The sequence below is a fragment of the Lycium ferocissimum genome, chromosome 5, assembly GCF_029784015.1.
Source record: "Lycium ferocissimum isolate CSIRO_LF1 chromosome 5, AGI_CSIRO_Lferr_CH_V1, whole genome shotgun sequence".
Taxonomy (NCBI): domain Eukaryota; kingdom Viridiplantae; phylum Streptophyta; class Magnoliopsida; order Solanales; family Solanaceae; genus Lycium; species Lycium ferocissimum.
Genome location: NC_081346.1, coordinates 21,222,871 through 21,245,199, shown reverse-complemented (window position 1 = coordinate 21,245,199; position 22,329 = coordinate 21,222,871). Strand labels below are relative to the sequence as shown.

Here is a 22,329-nt window from a genome sequence, read left to right as displayed (position 1 = left end):
CTTTTGTATGCAAAGTACAAACTACAAAGCAAAGAGTTTCCTACAATTCTTATTATGCTTTCATGCTTGCATTTTCCTTCTTTGTGCTTTATTTGCTTCAAGATTTTTTTAGCATTCTTCAATTTATCTTTTTCAAGATAATTTTTAGTTTTAGTATTTCTTTTGATATCGCTTTAGTTTAGATAATCTTCTAAAGACTCTATTCTGAATATTTGTATTATAATGAGTGTTCATTTATTATCTAGTTTTATGTTTTAAAACAACGGAAAAGGGCCAAATATACCCCTGTACTATCGAAAAAGGGTCAAATATACCCTTCGTTATACTTTGGGTCTAAATATACCCCTAACGTTATACTTTGGGCACAAATATACCCCTCCACTGTTAAAGTTGACTAATGTGAGGCCTAATCCCACGTGGCATTAATATTTTAATGAAAATAATACCATGTGATATGCCACGTCACTAAACAAATCCAATTTTACACACCCTTCCCTGCCATGTCATCTTTACCATAGGCACCACTGCCACACCACCATTATGCCCACCACCTTACTTTATTTGGTGGTTTCAATAGGAAGATTCAACTTTTGAAAACCTAAAACCCCCCAAATCCAATTTCCAAACCAAAATTCTCACGAAAAGATTCAAAACCCATCTCTAAAATCCTTCAATCTTCAATACCCAAATTATAGATGTTGTTAAATTTGAATATATTCTTCAACATTTCTTCTTTTTTTCCACCATTTCCCTCTTTTTTTCTTCTTTTGGTCATCATCATGATAGGTGTCTTGCTAAAACCATCAATGTTCTGTTTCTTATTTTCAAAATACATTTCTTTTCCACGTGATTTGGTATTTCAAGATATATCCTCTTAATTATTTCATCCATAATTCCATATTAGTCTTTGTATAGAGTTCTTGAATTTAAAAAAAAAAATCAGTAGAATCTATTTCTTGTTCTTAAAAATTCCCTTTTGATTGCTGTCAATTTTACTTCTTTGGTGATTTCAATAGGAATTATTTAGTTTGTCTAGCTTTTTTCACCTTGATATTTTTGCATTTTTCCCTTCTAATTGATAAAGATGTGGTTGATTTGTTTCTCTGTGTTAACCAAGTGCTTTGTGACTTGAAGCTTTCCGTTTTCGTAGTTAAGAATATTGTTGTATCAGCGAAATCAGTGGTGGGCATGATCTTTGGTGCAGCAGTGGTTCTAATGGTGAAAGATGATATGGAAGGAGAGGGTGGGGGTAAAATTGGGTTTTTTTGGTGACGTGGCATATCACATGATATTATTTTCATTAAAATATTAATGCCACGTGGGATTAGGCCCCACATTAGTCAACTTTAACGGTGGAGGGGTATATTTGTGCCCAAAATATAACGTTAGGGGTATATTTAGACTCAAAGTATAACGAAGGGTATATTTGACCCTTTTTCGATAGTACAGGGGTATATTTGATCCTTTTCTGTTAAAACAATAACTTTATATTATTATTAATTTTATCTTTGAATTATTAGGATAGAGTGTCATTTTTACAACTCTAATTATGTTTCATCATAGTCATATTATTGGTGTAATGCATCTTTACGTCATTCACCTTTTCAAGATTTTTTTAATGGTTCGTGCACATGTTAGCATGTTAATAATAGATATAATTTTCCTACTAATTTTATCATTTTCTTAAAATTTTATTGTGTTTTTTATTTATATATTTATTTTAGAAATTTATAAAATACTAAAATCAAATATCCATGGGGCTTACGCTCCGTGCCTCGGGACTTACATCTCGCCGAGGCATAGATAAACACCTCGTCTTACACCCATGCCTTTTAAAACACCGATTAAATCTTTTCCGCTCATGATATAGCAAAATTTGTGTATACACTCATAATTTCAACTAATGAAACTTTAATAAGTTATACATTAATTAGTACTAATTGAATAGGAAATGACCCAAAAATTACTTCCTTCGTTCATTTTTCATTTTTACTTGTCACGTTTCGCTTTTCAAGAGTCAAATTATATAGATCTTGACTGACATTTTAAGATGTATTTTTTCATCATATTAATATGAGAAGAATTGCAACTTATAGTATTTCTTATATAGTTTTCGAACGTCTAAATTTTAATTTAAAATATTGAATTAATCTAATTCAATTTAAATTCGGAAGATTAGTTAATTGACTCTCGAGAAACAAAATATGACTGTAAAAGTGAACGGAGGGAGTACTTAACATTTAACAAGATAATTATTAATAGTAACTTTTTGTCCACTAAACCCGTAAAAATATTTATATTTTAACTTTAATATTTTCTTATATAAAAAACTTAAAATTTTATTTTAATTTATTATTTTCCTTTAAAAATCATAAATTTATTTAGTTAGATCATGACCCATTTTGCTGTAGGATTTTATATAGGAGGTTCAAATAATTTTTTATAAACATTACATAATAAACTTTAGTTTATTTGGGTGAGATTTCCATATTATAGAAATAAAATACAATATTCGTGTAAGATTTTTGTCAACTGGTATGTGAGATAAGATGGGATATCCCAGGATTAAGTCTGAGATAAAATTTATATTGTGTTTAGTTGACACGATATAAATTTACCGGTCTTAATCCTGAATATCTTATCTTATCCCATCAAATTTGAAAATATTTTATCTCACCGTCCAGGAGATAAATTAGTCCTACAATTATAATTGCAGGACTATATATAATTCCATATAATTTAGTCCACTAATCAAACTATATAGTATAATGAAGAGTCTAAGTATTTAACTTTTTATAATACATGAGGTGTATTTAAAATTAAGTGATTAAATTTGTGTAGGATTTTTTTAGTTTAAGGGTGTAATTGGTATTTAATTTCTAATTTAAGTGATTCGTGCGGTCTTTTGAATTATCGGATAGTTATGAATTGAATTTTTGAACACAAATTTGGCACCATCATCATCAGTGTTCAAAAGTTCAATTTTAAAATAATAATTTGGCACCATCATCATCAGTGTTCAAAAATAATACTCCATCCGTCTCAATTTATATGATACTAAATTTTTTTTTTTAGTCAATCCCGAAAAAAAAATCTTTTTATATTTAGTAACAATTCAACTTTAAATTCACCTTTTTACCTTAATAAAATAATTTTTAACCACACAATTTTTATAATTTATTTTTTATCATAAATTTTAAATCTTCATTTATTTCTTAAAATGAAACGAGTAATACTGAAAAGAAAGCGTAGTCCTGCATGTCGCCTGGTCGACGAACACGTGTTACCCATTTGGTTGCCGTTGACGCTTTCATGCAGCATGCAGAAAGCCACGTAACCCCCTGTCCACAACTCTACATCTCCATGTTATGTTACTTCTAGCTCCCCTCTCCTAATTTCCTCATCAAATTAATTCTTCCCTGCCAAGACAGATTTCAATACGTTAGTTTTCTAGTCCAACAAAACAAAACATTAATAATGGTGAAATTAGCATCAGCACGTGAGATCCGAATGTACGGTCCAAGACTTACCCGAAACAGATTCGAGTACATCAACGCGGGTCTATACATGTTTGCTACAATGTTGCTTGTAGGTGGGTTTGCGGCTCAGTTTTCGAGAGAAGCATTGTCTGGTTTGGTTTTGTTGTTGATAGCCTTGGGGGTGATAATAGTAGTGAATGTGCATGATCTACTGGCTCACCTTGCTGCCATTGACTATAGATTTTCGTTGCTCGGTTTTGACCCCCAGCTTGCTCTTGTTGAATTTGCTGTGCCAGTGGTTCAGTCTGTAGGAACTATTCTATACTTCTTAGGTGTTCTTTTTCTCTTCGCTCAGGTAATTAATTAACTCCCCACAATCTTGATTTTATATTTCCTTCTGATTTTGTGTATGTATGTGTCATTAGTTTTATCATAACAGTGGGTAGTATTTAATTAGACTTGAGGCGTCTATAAAGTACTCCCTCCCCAATTTAAACGTCTTAGTTTGACTGGGCACAAAGTTTAAAGAATAAAAAGAGGCTTTTGAATCTTACGATTCTAAATTAAATGTGTACCTAATGCTTATAAAATGCAGCAGGATGTTTGAATTGTCAACTTAGTAAATATAAAAAAATGCACTCTTTTTTGGGATAGACAAAAAGGAAATTAAAGTGGACGAAAGGAGCAAATTTCTTTTAAGGTATTAACTGACCCCCTGTTGTAAATGATTACTGTTAGTAATTGGCATTTGGCAATAAAAGCCTTCGAAATCGGGAGACATCAATTCCTGAAAACTTTCCTTACAACTTCAATTAAGAGTAGACAGTTTCATTTCATGTGAGAATTTCAGGAAGAAGATGGGAGGGAGTATGATATTTGATAACCTGTAGAAACTACAAATTTATAATGCTAAGGAAAGGAAGCTAAAAAATCATGTTTCTTCTGAAATGGCACTTGTTCAGACATGACTTAGAAATTAAACAGACTTCTTTCAGAACCAAAAATGTCTAGCGACTCCATTAGTTTTATCTCAGGCACGTCCTTAACGTACAAGTGCCAAGTCCTAGCTAGTTCTATTAAAGACTGTAATATTGTCTAAGCGAATTTCAACTTCCTCGAATTGACCTGCTTGTAAATGAAATAGACACACCGTAATTGTAACACCTTTGAAGCCTTTGTAAAGTGCCAATGTGTGGAATAAGATACTTTCTCAATTTGCTTGTTATTAGCTAGCTATTACAGCAATTATAACAAATTAAAATCACGTAGAATTCTAATCAAATTATTGTTCATCACCCTGAATAAAACAGAAACGATTATGCATCAGTGGCTAAATTTTGACTTTTGGATATGTAGTTTGAATATTGTTGCTGAAATTTTCATCTGATGCATTTCATTTGTAAAAAATTAGGCAGAAAAAGGGTATGGCAATTTCAAAGTGGAGAAGCAAGCTGTGAATCTGCTCATTGCTGGCCCTGCTCTCTGGCTGCTTGGTTCGATCCACAACTCGTGTCAGATTTACGAAAGAGCGGACGGACATGTCCAAATATTGCAACAAAGTGTCAACATTCCCTTCTTGTTGGGAAGTTTATTGTTTCTGGTAGGAGCACTCCTCAATTGGACAGCCCAGTCAGGATATGTCCACCATGGATTGAAATTGTTAGTAAGTAATCCAACATTTTATAACATATCCAGGTGGAAAAATCTATGTATGGATTTAACATTAACTCTTGAATGCCACATATTATGACCATAACAAAAATATATATGAACCCACATTTTGAAGGGAGAAAAGAAAGAGGGTGAATATCCAAATATTCATATGGTAGGGTTGATGCCCACGTCTCCTGAAACCGTACTTGCAAGTTCTGCTCGCAGAAAACTCTCCGCGCTTACTCTTGAGAACACTATTTTTCTTTAGTTAGGTAGTTCTCCCGACCTTAAGACCCTCATGTGGGAAGCATGATCAAGTAGTTTGAGAATAAGAAATGTCTTCAATTACTAGAATATAGGATGTGCACAGTCAGAAAGGCCCTTGCCCTGGTAACCAAGTATCAAAGAGAAGAGAGAAGAGAACATCGTATTTTGGCGACATTCTAGGAGTCATCTTAAACGTCAGATGCTGTCAATAATTCTATAGCAGTAGTCTGATCAATGAAATAAAGTGTATACTGAATAACTTGATACAGAGGTTCCGCAATCCAATTTTTGGATCTGAGACATTCTATTTGGTTGGTTTCCTTTTAAACTCTGTCTATATCCCATGCTTCTTGTAGGCTTATGACATAGAATACACTATTAAGATGCTTCGAGCAGTACAGTTTCATCAACTAATTATTGAGTGATTTGTGAAATGATGCAGAGTGAAGACTGGAAGTGGTTCGGAGTATTTGGGAGTTTATTGCTGTTCATTGGGGGGTTAATGAACGTGGTAAAAGTGTTCAAGATGCAACAAATGCGTGGGTTGAGGCTAGAAAAGCTACGAGGCGGAGCACAGGACCGACTGATGCAAGAAAGAGAGGGGCAAATGCCCCTGATAATAGAAGAGCAAAGGAGAAGGAGAAAGTCACCCGAGGAGGGGACAACATCAACTACTGTTGCCCCAACTCCTTACAAGGATGTTCTTGTTGGTCAGCCTTGAGAGTTAATGATTCTATATGCACTACTCCCATTTTGCCATTGGACAGTCATAGATATGAGGGCATGCAGAGGATTTTGCAATTTTGCTTGATCTTGCTGTTCATCACTAGGTGCTGATTTTATGTGCTTATTGACAAAACTGTTGAGGGGTCGTTTGGCATAAGATCATATAGTATACTTGGATTTCATGTTGAATAATATGTGGATGCATTTGATTCAGACTTAGACTATGGGTTACAGGGACGTTGTGCGGATGTTATATTTGTTATGTAATTGGATTTAACCTTGTTTTTTCACTGGAACCTCAAGTCTCCATTTTTCCTGATGGAAAGAAGAAGCGGTTTATATTGGTGAAAGACATGATACAGTGTAGAACAAAACCTCTTATCCAATATGATGCATGTCAAATAACTTGGGAGGGAATACTTTTGTAATAATACCAGATATTAATACCTCGAGTATGGAAAAATTCTTGGTAGGGAGCGCTTTTTCCTGAATAGCGCCCTATGCAGCGCGAATTCAGATATAGTTAAGCAACCGCCCAAATGGCGCCTTATGCGGCGCGAATCTGGATATAGTCGGGCTTTAATGCGGATATCGGACAGCGCGCAGGAAACCAAAAAAAAAAAAAAATCAGATATTAATAGGAACCTAAAGTTGAAACAAATGGATCTCGGGATATTAAAGACAGATTCAAGAACAAATCAGTTCATTTAGGTGTTCTTTCTTCTTCATCTTTTTCCCTGGTCTGTATGTTTTTCCTGCAGAGTTGCATTCTGCAAATGACATTGCAGCGAAAGGAGCAAATCTAGTAGATCCTCGAGTATGGTGTTAAATAGGACATCTTATTCCCAATAAATAGATATACAGTTCCCGAGTTTACATGCAAAATTTTGCCCAATACAGGGTATTTTAAATTAAAAAACGGCTGAAAAATTAACCTGAATTCCTACCAAGGCGTACAACATTCTACTGAAGCTACCTGTTTTGTCACTGCCAGGAAATGGAAAGTCCTAAATATGTTACAACAAAGACGAAAGAAAGAATTTGTGAAGACCTGTTGACGAAATAATCAAAACTAGTGCTCCGTATACACTGTACAATATAGCCCCCTACACCAGCTGAGATGATCACCCATGGAAGAGCAAGCCATACCTAAGCTAATGCGAGTGCTTCTTCGTCCTGAGGCTGCTGCTGCTGCTGTTGTTCAGAGAGACGGTCTTCAGAGAAAGGGAGAAGAATCCGCCTTATTTCTTCTGAACTCAACGTCTCATACTCTAGAAGTGCATTGGCCATACTGTGCAGAGCCTTTTCATGCTGCAATTGAGTAAGAAAATCACATATAGACGTGAGCGATATTTCCAAACTATGCTGCGTAGTTAAAACATTTCAAGTGATATAAATTCACGATCAACAACAAAATGCAATGAGGAAGTATTTCGGGTTGGGGGTTTTGGCTTTAATTTTGTCGTTGCGTTCGCTCATCAAATAAACATGGCATAACACCAGCCATTACGGATGTTAGTAATAGATACAATGCTTCAATGGCGAAGATCTCCAAAAGATCAAATTCTTGATTCGATTTACAACTATAAAGATATTTATTCATGAATCATAAAAGTAATGCATGATAATTTGCACGCTCAACTTGTCGGGAATTAGGTACCAACTTAAAACCTGAAGGTTGTAAGAACTTAGCAGGGTCTGCAGCTAACTCCGAATCTATTATAGCAACCCATCCTTGAATAATTTCTCCTTTTAACTATTTCTTTACCGGAAGTCTCCTACTTGCTCTATCAAATTTATGCGAAGCATTTTCAATTTAAGACATCTCAGTATTTTTCACGTACTTCTACATTCATAATATTCTACAACTTATAGTTGAGTTTGAATTTTCTTTTTTCTTCTCTTATGTAGTGGTGAATTGTTCTAATCATTAGGGGCATCTCAAAATGAAAAAAGGAAAATTGTCTCATAAGTACCACCAAACATTGACCAAAACGGCCCGCGAATCCCGAACCGGACAACGGCGACACCGGCGGTAATCGAAGAATCCGAGCAACATAGGGTGAGATACACGTTTCATTAATTCTATTTATCCAAACAATTAAGAGGAAATTAAGTATTTTCCTGCATGTGAGAATAGTTTCCAATGTAATTGGGGATTGATTTTTCCACCTTCTGCCCACCTGGCATAGAAAATTGTTCCTAAAGATTTATGAGTCATTCACTACTCATATTTGTACTTCAAAATTCACCTTCTCCATAGAAAGTTGTCAAAGTCCTAAGAGACCAAAACACTGTCAAACCCATTGAAGAGACTAAATGTTTACATCCTATCATACACTCTGAAGTACCTAACCTATGCATCAACTTGGACTTCCAAAGATACTATCAACTACTGAGCAAGAAGACGGTTGTAAGAGGATCGAAGGTAGTATAGCTCTATGATCATTAAGATATGTAACACAAACCTTTTTTAGGAGAGCCTTTACACGATCATACGCTTCTCTTAGAAGTTTAACCACCTGTGCATAAGAAGAACAAACATATAAGAGCTTATCAACCCAAATAAAAGACATGCTATGAATTAGAATTTTTTGATAAGGTCACATGTTACAAAAAAGTACTAAAATATCGGGCTGAGCACATACCTCAGCATCAATACGTGATTGCATCTCAGCACTCGGCCGCTCTTTGATGTGAACAGGTCCAATTACATCACTCATCCCACAGGATGATACCTACAGAAAAATGTGGTACTGTCACACACTTGTAACAGAATGCTCATTCTGACAAATTTAATAACATCATTCACAGCTTAATATATATATTACACAGACAAAGAAAATGAAGGAACAACTCTTTTTAACTCTTCCTGTGAAGCAGATCTGGAGAGAAACCCTCTCGAGGCAACTTTTGCCTGTGGGTAGCAACATCTTTGCAGCAAATCGTGGGGGTGTGTGTGTGTGGTGGGGGGGGGGGGTGTGGGTGGGAAGGGGAAGCTGAGTTGCATCTAACTTATGTCTAGAGCCAAATACTACCACGGCATACACATCCGGAGGGTATGTTTGCTTTCTTTTTTCTGTTTCCACCATGTTGGGTTATGCCTAGGTTAGAGGACTGTTAATTTTACTTATATTGATAAATAGCAGTAGATGGAGGAAAAAGAACTAAAGGTGATCCTCTTTTCTCTATTTATATCTTCTAGGCACTTTGGGTTGAGAGAAATTGGAGGGCAGTCCAAGGAAGCAATAATGACTTCAGAACTTAGTTTCAGATCGGCAGACTCAATTTCTGTGCCCAGCACAGCCTCGAATTGCACAGATTTAGTTTATCTTTCTGTTATTTTGAGTTCCACAAGGGACAATATTTTCTTCCCAACATCCTATTATCAGTTAAGTAACTTCCTAACGAAACCTGCAATACAAAAGTCTTAATGTTCACATGAATATTTTCTTTTAGCAATACTGGTGAGAAATCAAAATGGAAGAAGCACTACTGTAGATAATTCACTTTTGTTCAAACTGGAAACTCAAGTCTCCCGGATAATGTTGATGAGAAAACAAGACTCTCTGGGTTAACAAATTCTGACATATAACAAATTCTGGCATATCAATGCAGCTAAAAGCCAGATGAGCAATTTGAAAGAAATCATGCAACCAGTAAGAACATCATATTTTAATCTAAATGCAACATTGAAATATATAGGCGTGTAAATAATTGCTGAGAAATAAATAAGAGATTGGGAAACAACTTCTTCTCAAAACTAATATTGGTAATACATGATGCATATATTTTAAATCGTTGAAGGTCTCTGAAAAATAAACCTTGTTTACTAAGCTATAGAAATAAAAAGGGAAGAGTGAAGAAGTATTCTTACTACATATATAAGCCATTTGTTTCACTATAATAGATGTTACTAAGTAGCAAAATTGTACCATGTAATGAGCAAGTTCTGTAGCTGTGTTCAGGTCACTACTAGCCCCAGTAGTTACATTGTCTTGACCAAAGACCAGCTCCTCAGCTACTCTTCCTCCCATACAAACATCAAGGCGTGCTAACAACTGTTTTTTGCTGATTGATGTCTCATCATTTGAAGGAAGCTGTGTAACCATTCCCAAAGCAGACCCGCGAGGCATGATTGTAGCTTTATGGATTGGATGTGCACCTTCAGTATTCAAGGCAACAATTGCATGGCCACTCTCGTGATATGCAGTTAGCTGAAAAAGACAATATTTTACCGTAATGGTGATGGTATGTCTGGATATTGTAACATGTCCAGTTGTCCACCACAGAACTTGGACAGGGAAAACAAGGTGTTGGTCCATTACGAAAACATTCTAAGAGTCCTTTCATTAACTATACAAGAGGGTGACCTAGATTCTGCACAGCATTCACAAAATACAAAACTTGATGTTTCGAGGCCAAATAAGTTCTTGTATCCTAAGGTATTTTTCCAGTTCATAAATATGTAAAATCAAACAATTATATAGATTACCAAAATTCAATACCTGATGTTAAATCAAATCAAAATTACAACAGCAAGATACAGGATACAAATATGAACGTATTTTTCATAATAGAGCAGAATACCTTCTTTGAGTCTTCTGACAGGAACATGGTTTTGCGTTCTGTTCCCATTATTATTCTATCTTTTGCAAACTCCAACTGTGATGCATTTACCTTCTCAGCACCTTCAACAGCAGCCTTAATGGCAGCAATATTCACCAGGTTTGCCAAATCTGTTTCAAACACAAACGATTAATAATATATCCATGTCACCAATTAAGAAAAGAGCCAGGTTGTGATCATTCGAATCACCAGTTCCTAGAAAAGATGTTAGAATGTATGTTTAGTATTAAGCTGTCGTGTTACAAGAGTCATGTCATTAGTTAAATACCGTCCCACATGGAACAAATATCATACGAGTCTTGGATTTGACAGCTACGTATAGGTGTGTCTTGTATGTCATTATCATCAGGTGTTCAGTATTTTTCTCTGTTAATTTTCACATTTTCACATGATATCAGAACCAAACTTTGGTAAGCTCATACTCACAATTGCTTTTTCTTTAACTATTCTCTCACTCTAAGATTCTTTATCTAAAATCAGCATTGAACCATTAACTCAGCTCCAAACCCACTCTTTAGCCTATCGAATCTACTTTTTCTCTTTACTCCTCAGCTTGGTAAGTCTGCTCTCTCTATCTCTCACTTTTCTTTTAAGTGCTTCAGCCACGACCTTGTGGAGCCACTTCGTCTTCTCCCCAACAAAAAGAACAAAGCCAGATAAATCATAAAAGAAAAAGAAGGCAAAATAATCTTTAATCAACGTTTAATTTCAAGAATTGAGTTAACACGTGATGGAGGTTGTTAAATTATACATCAGTCCCGCATTGGTTGAGGAAGGGTTCCAAAGGATTTATAATGGTTCTTAGCTACTCCACTCATTGCATTAGGGTTTTGGTGTGAATTTTCATATTCTTTTACGTGGTATCACAACAAAATTTTGGTGAGCCCGTTTTCATAACTGTTTCCCTACCTATTATTTTCTCAATCGGGCTTCTCCCTCTCAATTCAACCATCAACCCCTACAGGCTAAAGTCCTCACTCCGCTGAGCCACTCTCTATCTCTATTTACTCCAAATCTCTCTCTCTCTCTCTCTCTCTCTCCCCCTCTCCCTCTCTCTCTCTCCCTCCCTCTCTCTCCCTCTCTCTCTCTCTCCACACTAGGGCACTCTTCAATCCGCTGAGTCTACTCTATGTCTACCTATGCTCCAAGCTCAATCTTCAGCCCATTGAGCCTATCACTACTTCCACGTCCACTTTTCAATCTTTTTCCATAAAAAGAGTCTCAATTGCTAATGCAAATCCTAGAATAGGTTTGCACACAAGAGAGGGTATTAGAGAATGCACTTGTCTTTTTTCTTAAATTCAAACTTGTCCCTCGTAGTTGTGTGTTAGAGTGGGTTAGAGTCCCACATTGGTTGGGAAATGGCCTAGTGGTCTCCTTACATGGACTTGGGCAATCCTCCCCTCATGAGCTAACTTCTGGGGTTGAGTTAGGCCCAAGGGCTATATCTTACATGGTGTCGAAGTCAAGTGCGTCCTTGTTTGGGCCCCCATATTATATTGTCCATGCTCCAGTTGGCGGTCTGGGCGTGTTAGAGTCCCATATTGGTTGGGGAATGGGCTAGGGGTCTCCTTATACAGACTTGGGCAATCCTCCCCTCATGAGCTAGCTATTGGGATTAAGTTAGGCCCAAAGGTCATATCTTACATTGTGCAAGAGTTCCCAACGAGATTTAATACGGTCCTGGACTACTCCATCCAAAGCCTCAATGTTTTGAGTTGAATGCTCATATCTTTCACAAAACGCATATGAATGCTCTCTTTTTCAATTGGGCAAGTGAGAAATTGTTGACCCTACCTCCTTCCTAACACCCAGCCCAACCCCCACCGAACCCCTCTCTGTTTTTAAGAGTTTAAGTTCTATTAATTTTATTTTTAATCTGGTGACTCAATTGATACTATGATAAATAAAAACAAAGTGTTATCAAAACTATAATCCCATCCTACCCCAAAAGTAAACAAAGCATCAAAATCATCATTTATATAACCCTTTTATAAGCCATCGGTACTTAATTCTACCAAATATTCTCTATAATCAAATGGACAACCTCCCAAATATTATAATCTGCCAAATCCCTAGGAAACATGACAATTAATAACAGTGCAATGATGTATCAATAACACCACAATTCCATCTGTCAATAACAGTAACATGATGTATCTAGGCTAGGAAAAATCTCTGCCATTAGCCAAATGTAAATTGTCAAAAGAAGTTCATAAAACAATGTTACCGCAAGGAAGAGACAATGCACAAAACAATGGACAAAAGAAAACAATTGGTTCAAAGTGTAATCTAGTCCAATGATCTCAAACAATAGCTATAAGTAGTGCTCTTATTCCTGTACATGGCCCATCAACTTGCATAATATTTGCTTTTGTGCATCCCACATCCATTAACTTTCTTTTCACACGTCCAGAGTTATTTTTAGGAGCAAACCATGTCTAGCAGATTGGATAAATGATACAGCCAACTAAACAAATCCAATCTTCTTTTACCAAATACCTAAGAAAATATCACAGATAGACTCCATGTAACGAGGATCATCCATTTCAATCTTGAAGAAGGTTGTATACCATCTAAGTAGACATCTATTTTAGGATAAAAAACGATTCAAAATATATGGAAAACTTAAACAAAAGGCAATGAACACAAAATAAAATGAGCAGTGCACGTGCCTGCTCCATTGAATCCTGGTGTTCCACGAGCAATCGCGTTCACGTTGACATCATCACTGACTGGTTTGTCTTGCAAATAAAGCTCTAAGATCTCTTGACGACCCCGCACATCTGGGTTGGGAACCACAATCTAGAAAAAGTATTTTCGGTGTTAACAGCCTGATGATGGACCATTTTAATATAAGAAAAATGCAATTAAAAAGTCAAAATTTTTTTGAATGACTTTTTATCCTCCTGCTTTTGGAAAACACATTGTATGTGATTTTCTTCCTTATCAAAAAATCACATACAATGTGTTTTCCACAAGCATGATGATAAAAAGTCGTTCAACAAAATTCTGACTTAGTCTGACATCTCTGAGCAAGGAAATGCATACACTCTAAATTAAGTATATAAGTACTGTACAATTTCACAACCAAAAACGCTCCCCTGAAATTTGCTCTTATTCCAATTTCCAAATGTAATTCATGGTGTTGTTAATGGACACCCAAACTTAAAGCATAGCTTTATTGGTGTAAAAAGTCAAAAAAAAAAATTGAAAAAGTTAAACCAGTAGGATAGTGTCGCACAACTCTCCTGTAGATAAATTCATGATAAGTACTCAGTGTACTTGTTATCAGATTGTGCCATCAAAATACTCTTGTTAATCAGTGGAGAAAACTACTAAAGAAGTCCAAATTTATGCCTTGAAAGCCCCATAACATCTGAACAGGATCGAAAAACTCCGAAGGACTTACATGCCTATCAAATCTACCGGGTCTTGTCAAGGCAGGATCAAGAATATCAGGCAAGTTTGTCGCAGCCATCAATATTATGCCCTGTATAATGAGTCAAAACTATACTTCAGTTTCAAATTCAGGAGAGGTATATTCATGATCTCGATTTAACTTCAAGGCATTTACCTCATTTTGCTCAAAACCATCCATCTCCACAAGTAATTGATGCAGTGTTTTCTTAGTATGGCCTTCCCACTGCTTTCGAGTTGATCCAACAGCATCAATTTCATCAATAAATATGATGCATGGAGCCTAAAAGGGAGTCAGACACATGAAAATTAGAAAGCAGTTCCAGGAAACTGATTGAGCTTCTTAAGAAAGGGAAACAGACATCAAATCCTTTCCCATTCCAAGTACAAGAACAAGGAGAGGACAAAGCAAATTATCTCACATGATAGACATAGTAACATGAAGCAGAAAGGAGGCTTCTAACTTCGATTAGGTTTTCACAGTTATAGCAAAATTGGTAGTTCTTTTTGTTTTGCACTGCAGGCGGAACTAGCAAGTTCTAACGACAAAAAAGATTCAAGGCAGATGCTAGGGCATCATTCCTCTAATAAGTGTTGCTAATTCCAAGCAACAAGAAAGTTAATTTTCCTCGTACAGCAAGCTCTAATATTGATCAATGGAATTTCTAGCAACTGTTTGGTTTATAGTTACCCCAAAACCTCCTCTCTAATTAGTTGAATACCTTGTTCACTCCAAAATCTTGGTCTAAGAAAGGTGAAAACTCCTTTTACCTGTTGATGAAGGTGCATTCTTATATGGACAGCCCAAATAGAAAGTATGTCAAATGATTACAGACAGGTAAGTATTTTTTTTTTCTTTGAAACTGGTAAAGTTACAGACAGGTAAGTATTAAAGTGGCTGCAATTTCATAAATCATAGAGGAGACTTTCATAACCAATTATGGGTGATCTCCACCCAGTTCTTCTATTAGTATGTAACTCGAACCAAAGTTTATTTCAGAGATCAACACGCATGTATGCTTTATGATACAGGCAAGATGGGTCTCTATGCACTCAGAGAACATATTGCTTCACAACCGAACCACTTAAGCTAAAATGAGTTTTTCAAGCATAGCTCGGCATTGACTGAAAATTTTCAGCCTAGCGTTTAACTAGTAAATTTCACATGATTTTGCATCTGATATTTTTTTTGAGACTGGTAACATGTATATTTATATATATATATTAAACAGATTTTGCATCTGATATGTAAAAGCGATCTTCTTTATAAACCACAATAGGTGTTGTACATATAATCAATCCAACCTTCTTCTTAGCAGCTTGAAACAAAGATCTCACACGCCGAGCACCAACTCCCACAAACCTAAAGAATAAAATTTTCCCAACCAAGTTATATTAGGTTGTTAGGTAACCAATCGTAAGATCTTGAAAAGTCAGGATAGTTTGCCAAAAATAAAAAAGAAACAAGAAAATACTCAAGCATATAAGAATCATGTGTGCACAAAAACAGACGGTATCCTCTTAGAAGGATGGATTTCTACAGTAAAATCATGCTGCAAGTGACTATCCCACAAAAACAGTCATAAATTTCCCTGGCCATGGAAGAATATATGGTAAGTTAAAGCCTCCAAAATGTTTCTTGCTTCGGTTGGCTGGTAGAACCTGAAGCATGCTTGACACAGCATAATTTACTGCGACAGGATTTGCTCAGTTGTAGCTGATGGCCCTTATGGGAAAAGAATATTGCAGATGTTAATCAACTATTTTTGCATTGCAACTTCACAAGTCGACTCTGGTACAGTCTTGACCCCTTTTGAATGTAAAGTGGACCGTAAAGTCAACAAAGGAGCTTCTAGAATGCTGGAACAGGAGCAGGTTTGACAAGGAAAGTTTTCTTTTGCAAGTACTTGACAAGGAAACTAAAGCTGCCTTAGACACTTGGAGGGAAAGGATTCACAAATTTTTGGGGAAAAGCTGCAATATCTTTAGATTAAAATACAAATTACACTCTAGACAGCCTTCTGGCATAAAATAGTTAACATGCATGAAGTGGACACTTTACTCGACTTCCTCAGTTTCATAAGTATGTAGATTTGGACAGGGTTTTTGCTAACTGTAATTATGTACATACACTTAGGCCTCATTTGTTTGCACTTATTGGAGGTCTGAATCTGAATGGTTCAGACCTTAAGCCATTAAGTGCATTTGTTTGCATTAAGATCTAAGCACTTATTGGGTCTGAATAGGTCTTAATCATTAAGATCTTGAACCAAGTCTTAATATCATTAAGAGGTATTTTTGTATGGAACTTTTTTATCACCAGCTCCAATCCCAACCCCAACCCTCCACCTCAACCGCACCCCCACCCACTCTTCACCCCAACCCCACTCATCCACCTCAACCCTACCCCACCACCCACCCACCTTCCACACCAACCCCCACTCTCCACCACCCCCATCCTATCACCACACCAATCCCACACCACCCACCCCCACTCCCCACCACTCTCTCCCCTACCCTACACACCACCCACCCCCACTCCCCACCACTAACCCCTACCCCACACCATCCACCCCCACTACCCATTACCCTCACCTCCCATCACTCCCCACCACCCCCACCATCAACCCCTACCCCGCACCACCTACCCCCTCCCTCCCTCCTCTCTCTCCCTCTCTTCCCACCACCAACCCCACCCTCACTACCCACCAACCTCACCCCCGTTACCTCTCACCCCTCACCCCAACCACCCATTGCCCACTCACCACCCACCATGACTACAAAACATCTCCACTATTACTAGTGAACATAAATGTTTCATTTTTTTAATCAAATAATATTTTATTTTATTAAATTTGTATTTATTTTCTACTATTTAGTTATTTTTTAATTTGAATTGTATATTTATTATGTTTAAATAAATATATTATGTACATTCAGATATTGAAAAATAAACAATCTTAATCATTCAGTGTTCAGACCTAGAGACAACATCTTATTCATTCAGATATGCATTCAGATTCAGACGTCTTAATCTTAATAAAAACAAATGAGGCCGTAGTAGTACCTTCTTAGAGCTGAATAGATCAATAAAATCCTACTTGTCACGTGTCCACGAAAAGAAGATCTGCCCTACCATAGCTATTGAGACCTACATTATCCAAATTTAGACACCTTGACATGCATAGGCTTGTGCGACATTACCAATATCCTCTTTACAGTTAACAGTTAACATGGAAAAGTGTGATATCCATGAGAGTTATCATCCAATTCCCTAGATGATGGAAGCAAAATACTGAAGATGTGTACATATAATGGCCAAAAATTGACTAAAGTGATTCTCTAAGCACAAGCGACTTGCTATCCATGAGAAGAAACTGAGCTTCTTCTAGAAAGTAAGAGGAGATCACAAATCATAGTTTTCTCACACATTGGATAAAAACATGACGTAGAGTCGTAGACATCAGGGTAGAGAAAGTAGTAAGACATACATTTCTTCAAATTCAGAGCCTGCCTTATAAAAGAAAGGGACCCCTGCTTCTCCAGCGATAGCCTTCAAATCAAGATAATTAAGCAGGATTAGCAGAAGTACATATGCTTATGTTAACATACAAGAATTAGGCCATTTTTTGATTGTGGGAAGAATGCAGAAAAAAAGAACTTTACCCAAAGATAATAGAAGAGAAATCTTTCGCTAATTATATATATATATATATATATATATATATATATATATATATATATATATATATATAAATTAAAAAAAAAAAAAAAAGGACCAACGCTGACACTTGAGAAATTATTCTAGAACAGAAGAAATAACAATATTTTTGTAATTAAAAGGAAGAACAAATCTTAAATTATCTTTCTATGTACAAAAAAAAGAATAGCAAATCTTACATCACCAACTAATAGGAAAAGGAGAGGGAAGAAAAGACTTAATCAGAAGACTCACAACTCACACCTAACAAGAAGAAATTTCATCTGAATTTTGGTTATAGTTGGAAGTGTGCAATGCATCTGGAAATATCACAAAGACCACTGGTAGCCGACACATGGAACATCCAATGTGGACAACTACTTCAGTAAAATGTAATCAACGGCTTACCTTGGCAAGGAGAGTTTTTCCTGTTCCAGGTGCTCCAGTCAAAAGAATTCCCTAAAAACAAGATAAATCATTCCATCAGGAAAAAGGATAGTGGGTGGTTTATAAAAGGAAGCACACTGACAACAACAAGCCAGAATAAACAAGCATAATAAGCACAGACCTTCGGCAACTTTCCCCCAAGCCGAGTGAACTTAGAAGGATTTTTTAGGTACTCAACAACCTCCTCGAGCTCTTGCTTAGCATCATCACAACCTTTGACATCCTTAAACGTTTTGACATTCTGCATCCAAAAGAAAAATGGATAATAAAAACTGCTGCACGATCCAAGATCCACAAACAAGGGAAGTCATACTTTTCCCAATCCCTATTGGACAATACATGGAAGAAAAAAATGCAAACTCTAGTATTAAATAGCACTATAGCATAAGTGTGGTGGTTCAAGTCCATTCAACATCTTTCTCAAGCCACAACATGTTAATCTAAAGCTGAACAAAGTAAATAACCCAACAAGGACTATTTCTATTAAAAAAAAAAAAAAAAAAACATTCACATCGGTGAGACTCAAGAATAAGAGAGAATGTTAATCACAGGTTTGGGCCTTAATACGCAAAGAGAGAATGTTGTACGACTTTTAGAAGTCGTTACCAGTTTGAGTGAGCTGATACTCAAAGAGTTACTCCTGAACAGCTGGAAGATTAAGAGAAAACCAAACAACCAAGACCAATGACGCATCAACGTTTATGTCAATAAAATATAAAATTGATATGGAAGTAAGTTACGTAGGAATAGCCTGGGATAAAAGATATACTTGAAGCTGTTCCTACTTCCCCTTTCCAGGTTAGTCTCTATTGAGACGCGTCAATCCTCCAAATTTCATGACTCCTAAATTTCTGAACGGAATTCCTAGGGGCACTAGTTCTTTTTTCTAATGCCAAACAAAATAGATATTTCATATTATGACAAGAATTAAGATTCCAAACCCTCTAATTCACATAGCACATCATAAGATTGGTGGAGAAGACATAACCTTCATGTAATATCTCCAGAAAGAAAACAAACCTTCTCTGGCATTATTTCTTTATTCAACTCTTTCGGGGCATAGGATGAGCTTGAACCAACACCTGAAGCTCCTATCCCACCTAAGCCACCAATATATTTCTGAAGTGCTGTAGCACCCAATATCCTGAAAAAATAAATGTTTTCATTTCTTAGTAAAAATAAAGAAGGATAAGACTAAGTATCTGCCCACCAAAGACAGGAGAAGTTTACCTAAAAGAAGGAATGAGACTGAAAACTAAGATAAGGATATAGACAAAGCAGTTAATATGCTAACTAGCATGGTAGATCACATAAAATAATCAGTCCACCCCCCCCCCCCGCCACAAATAAACTCCCAGAAAATCTGGAGAAAAGGGCAAGAGCATATCGAGAGAAATTACTACGCCTCATTTTTGTGCGTGCAGAATATTAAATTCAAGAAGATAAGCTTACCAGACCAAGCCAATGGCAATAGTGAATATGATAGTTGAGAGAAACTCTTGCGCAAAACGTGATGATCTGCTTGAAACTTTAGGATCAACCTACATGCGAAAATAACGAATTCTGAGTAAACAACATGCATGCGCAAAAGCATGACCCAACAAATAGACAAAATAATTATGAGCAGAGTCAATGGAAGCACCAAGAGCCATGATTTCATATTTAACTGTTAGTAACACTGGTGTCAACAAAAACTGCAGGGCTGATAGTATCTTACCATCACAACATGTAATGGCTGCTTCTCGGAAATGCCAGGATTGAGAAAGGGTTCATCCATGCTCCCTGATGCCCGTTGCTTCAACTCTTGCAACTATATTTTGATTCCATTAATCATCAAAACAGAACGCCAAATCAAGAGAAGTGCAGTACAAATTGCAGGAGTAAACAGAAATTTAGAGTTCAAAATGATTTCCTCCATTCCAGAAAATAGAAGCACTTGTTGTGGAGACGGAATGAACTAAGACTGATTGGGATAATCTGGAATCCAGAACATTCATTATTCAGTGGCAAGCATTAAAATGGTTTGTTACCTCACAGGTGGCCTTGCCAATAGACACAAAAATCTGAAGGTATTATATGATCAACAATTACCAGTGAAGGAAGACTAGAAGGCTTTCCAGATTGCTCATCAGGTAGATAATCAGCAATAGCATTTGTCGTGACAAGAGCTCGCATATATTCTGCAACTCCTCTACTGTCTACAGCATGAGCTCTCTGCTCAAAGCGCCGAATGACAGACTCAGGGCTAAGGTTAAAAAGATAAAGAGAACAGTGAATACTCTCTAAAAATAAGTTCATGTAGCCAAGGTAACTTACAGACTAACCTAAAAAAGGAAACCAAAAAAACCGGAAATGATGAGGTGAAAGACTCGAATACAGTAATCCACAGGAACTGACAGGCTGCATTCTTGTTTTGATAAGCACCTCACATATGGTACTCTTAAGTTTGGCACTCCCTCTGTCCCATATTAATTGTCACGATTCACTTCTCGAGAGTCAATTTGACTAATCTTTAGAGCTAAATTGGATTAGATTAATTCAATATTTTAAAATTACAATTCAAATACTGACAAACTATATGATAAGTACTATAAGTTGCAATTTTTCTCCTATCAACATGGTGAAAAAATATATCAAAACTCTCGAAAAGTGAAACATGACAAGTATTTTGAGACGGAGGGAGTATTAAATTAGTGAAAGAATTGCAATTACGCAGACCAATCAAAAACATCCATGAGGACAATAACCACATTAAACAACTTTGTATTTATCTTGTTCACAGTATTTTAGTACTCGAAAGACTAGCAAAGATTGCGAAAACATAGTATCCTTGTCATTCCACCTTAGAAATCAGTAATGAAAACACACCATTCCTCATAAAAAAAAGATACTTTACTATTATCTACCTAAGATAAAGACTAAAGATTTTACCTTTGCTTGTTGAGTTCAGCAAGCAAAGCACTCTGCAAAGCAGCATCCTTTGGATTAGCATCGGCCTCCGCTATCAATCTCTCCAAACGCTTCTCTTGCTGCCAAAAGGGCCACCAACTAAACCAATCAGACAACAAAATATTCTCAAAACCTTTCTTCACCTTAGCATATAACCCCATCAAGAAAACAACTATAGGCAGCTTTTTCTTCAGTTCCTCATTCTCCACTATAACCTCAGATTCCACATGACTCACTACTCCACCATTTGAGTCAATGGAATTGCTTTCTTGGGGTTGAATATCTTGAATAGAATTGTCATTATTTGATAAGGAATTGACATTTTCAGGATTCAATGTACAATGAAGAAGTAATTTGTGGTGGCAAAAACGAGTCTTGAAAGGAGTTGTTGTGGTTAAACGAAGATAAGGAGTTGTGGGGTTGGAGAAAGAAAGGGTGGCAAGGACATGTTTGGATGATGAAGAAGAAAAATGGGAAAGAAGAGGTAAAGGCTTAAAGATAAGAGAAGCTTGAAGAGTTGTCATGGCTATCTTTCCTTTGGATTAGATGTTTATTAGGGTTTAAAGAAGAAGAAGAAAGAAGAGATAGATACTTAGCCTTGAACTCAATCCAAACGCTCCTCTCACTCTTCAAGATTCTTTACTGCAAAAGATTGGATTTTTATTTTGTACACACTTCTCTTCTCCCTTTGAATGAGAGTTGAAGGGATTGAAAGTGCCAAGGGATTGGGTTACTTGTTGTAGAGCAAACAAGAAAACCTTATCTCTACTCAGATTGGCGCTCTTCTTCTTGTGGCCTCTATATTTTCACTTCTTATTTTTTGAAAAATATAAGACTTGTCAATAATACTGTAAACTTGCTTTGAGATTTTCAGCACGTCAACTGAGCCGAGCCGGTACCTAACCTAACTCCCAAGGCGAATATAGAAGCATTTTCTTAACCCCAAAAGCCAGTCCTTTTTTTTTTTTTTTTTGGACCAAAGTTCAATAATTTTAGTTTCTCTTATGTGGTACTATCCTTGTGGATTTTGGAGGCCCCGCCCAATGTTTTCCTTTTTGT

General features: G+C 36.4%; 2 protein-coding genes and 1 long non-coding RNA gene across 4 annotated transcripts; 1 reads left to right on the top strand and 2 right to left on the bottom strand.

Moving 5' to 3' along the window:
- The first annotated feature begins 3,373 nt into the window (after positions 1 to 3,373).
- On the top strand, positions 3,374 to 6,554 carry LOC132056464 (uncharacterized). 2 transcript variants are annotated; one of them, XM_059448682.1, is made up of 3 exons: positions 3,374 to 3,834; positions 4,891 to 5,138; positions 5,842 to 5,957. In XM_059448682.1, exons 1-3 carry the CDS (start codon positions 3,478 to 3,480, stop codon positions 5,900 to 5,902), a joined length of 666 nt encoding a protein of 221 aa, XP_059304665.1. In that variant the 5' UTR covers positions 3,374 to 3,477; the 3' UTR covers positions 5,903 to 5,957. The 2 variants fall into 2 exon arrangements, with proteins under 2 accessions (XP_059304665.1, XP_059304664.1); XM_059448681.1 differs by having other exon boundaries at positions 3,377 to 3,834; positions 4,891 to 5,142; positions 5,842 to 6,554.
- Positions 6,555 to 6,945: 391 nt separating this feature from the next.
- Positions 6,946 to 22,111, bottom strand: LOC132056462 (ATP-dependent zinc metalloprotease FTSH 11, chloroplastic/mitochondrial). Its single transcript, XM_059448676.1, has 17 exons — positions 21,253 to 22,111; positions 20,413 to 20,566; positions 20,039 to 20,131; positions 19,774 to 19,862; positions 19,342 to 19,465; positions 18,443 to 18,562; positions 18,283 to 18,333; positions 17,666 to 17,727; positions 15,480 to 15,537; positions 14,332 to 14,457; positions 14,167 to 14,247; positions 13,430 to 13,559; positions 10,716 to 10,864; positions 10,061 to 10,342; positions 8,774 to 8,863; positions 8,594 to 8,647; positions 6,946 to 7,436 (listed from the first exon to the last, which is right to left on the bottom strand). The coding sequence occupies exons 1-17, from the start codon at positions 21,792 to 21,794 to the stop codon at positions 7,275 to 7,277; spliced, it is 2,367 nt and encodes a 788-aa protein (XP_059304659.1). The 5' UTR covers positions 21,795 to 22,111; the 3' UTR covers positions 6,946 to 7,274.
- On the bottom strand, positions 11,533 to 13,423 carry LOC132056466 (uncharacterized). Its single transcript, XR_009414779.1, has 2 exons — positions 11,850 to 13,423; positions 11,533 to 11,805 (listed from the first exon to the last, which is right to left on the bottom strand). It is a non-coding gene; the product is annotated as an uncharacterized LOC132056466 (long non-coding RNA).
- Positions 22,112 to 22,329: the final 218 nt, after the last annotated feature.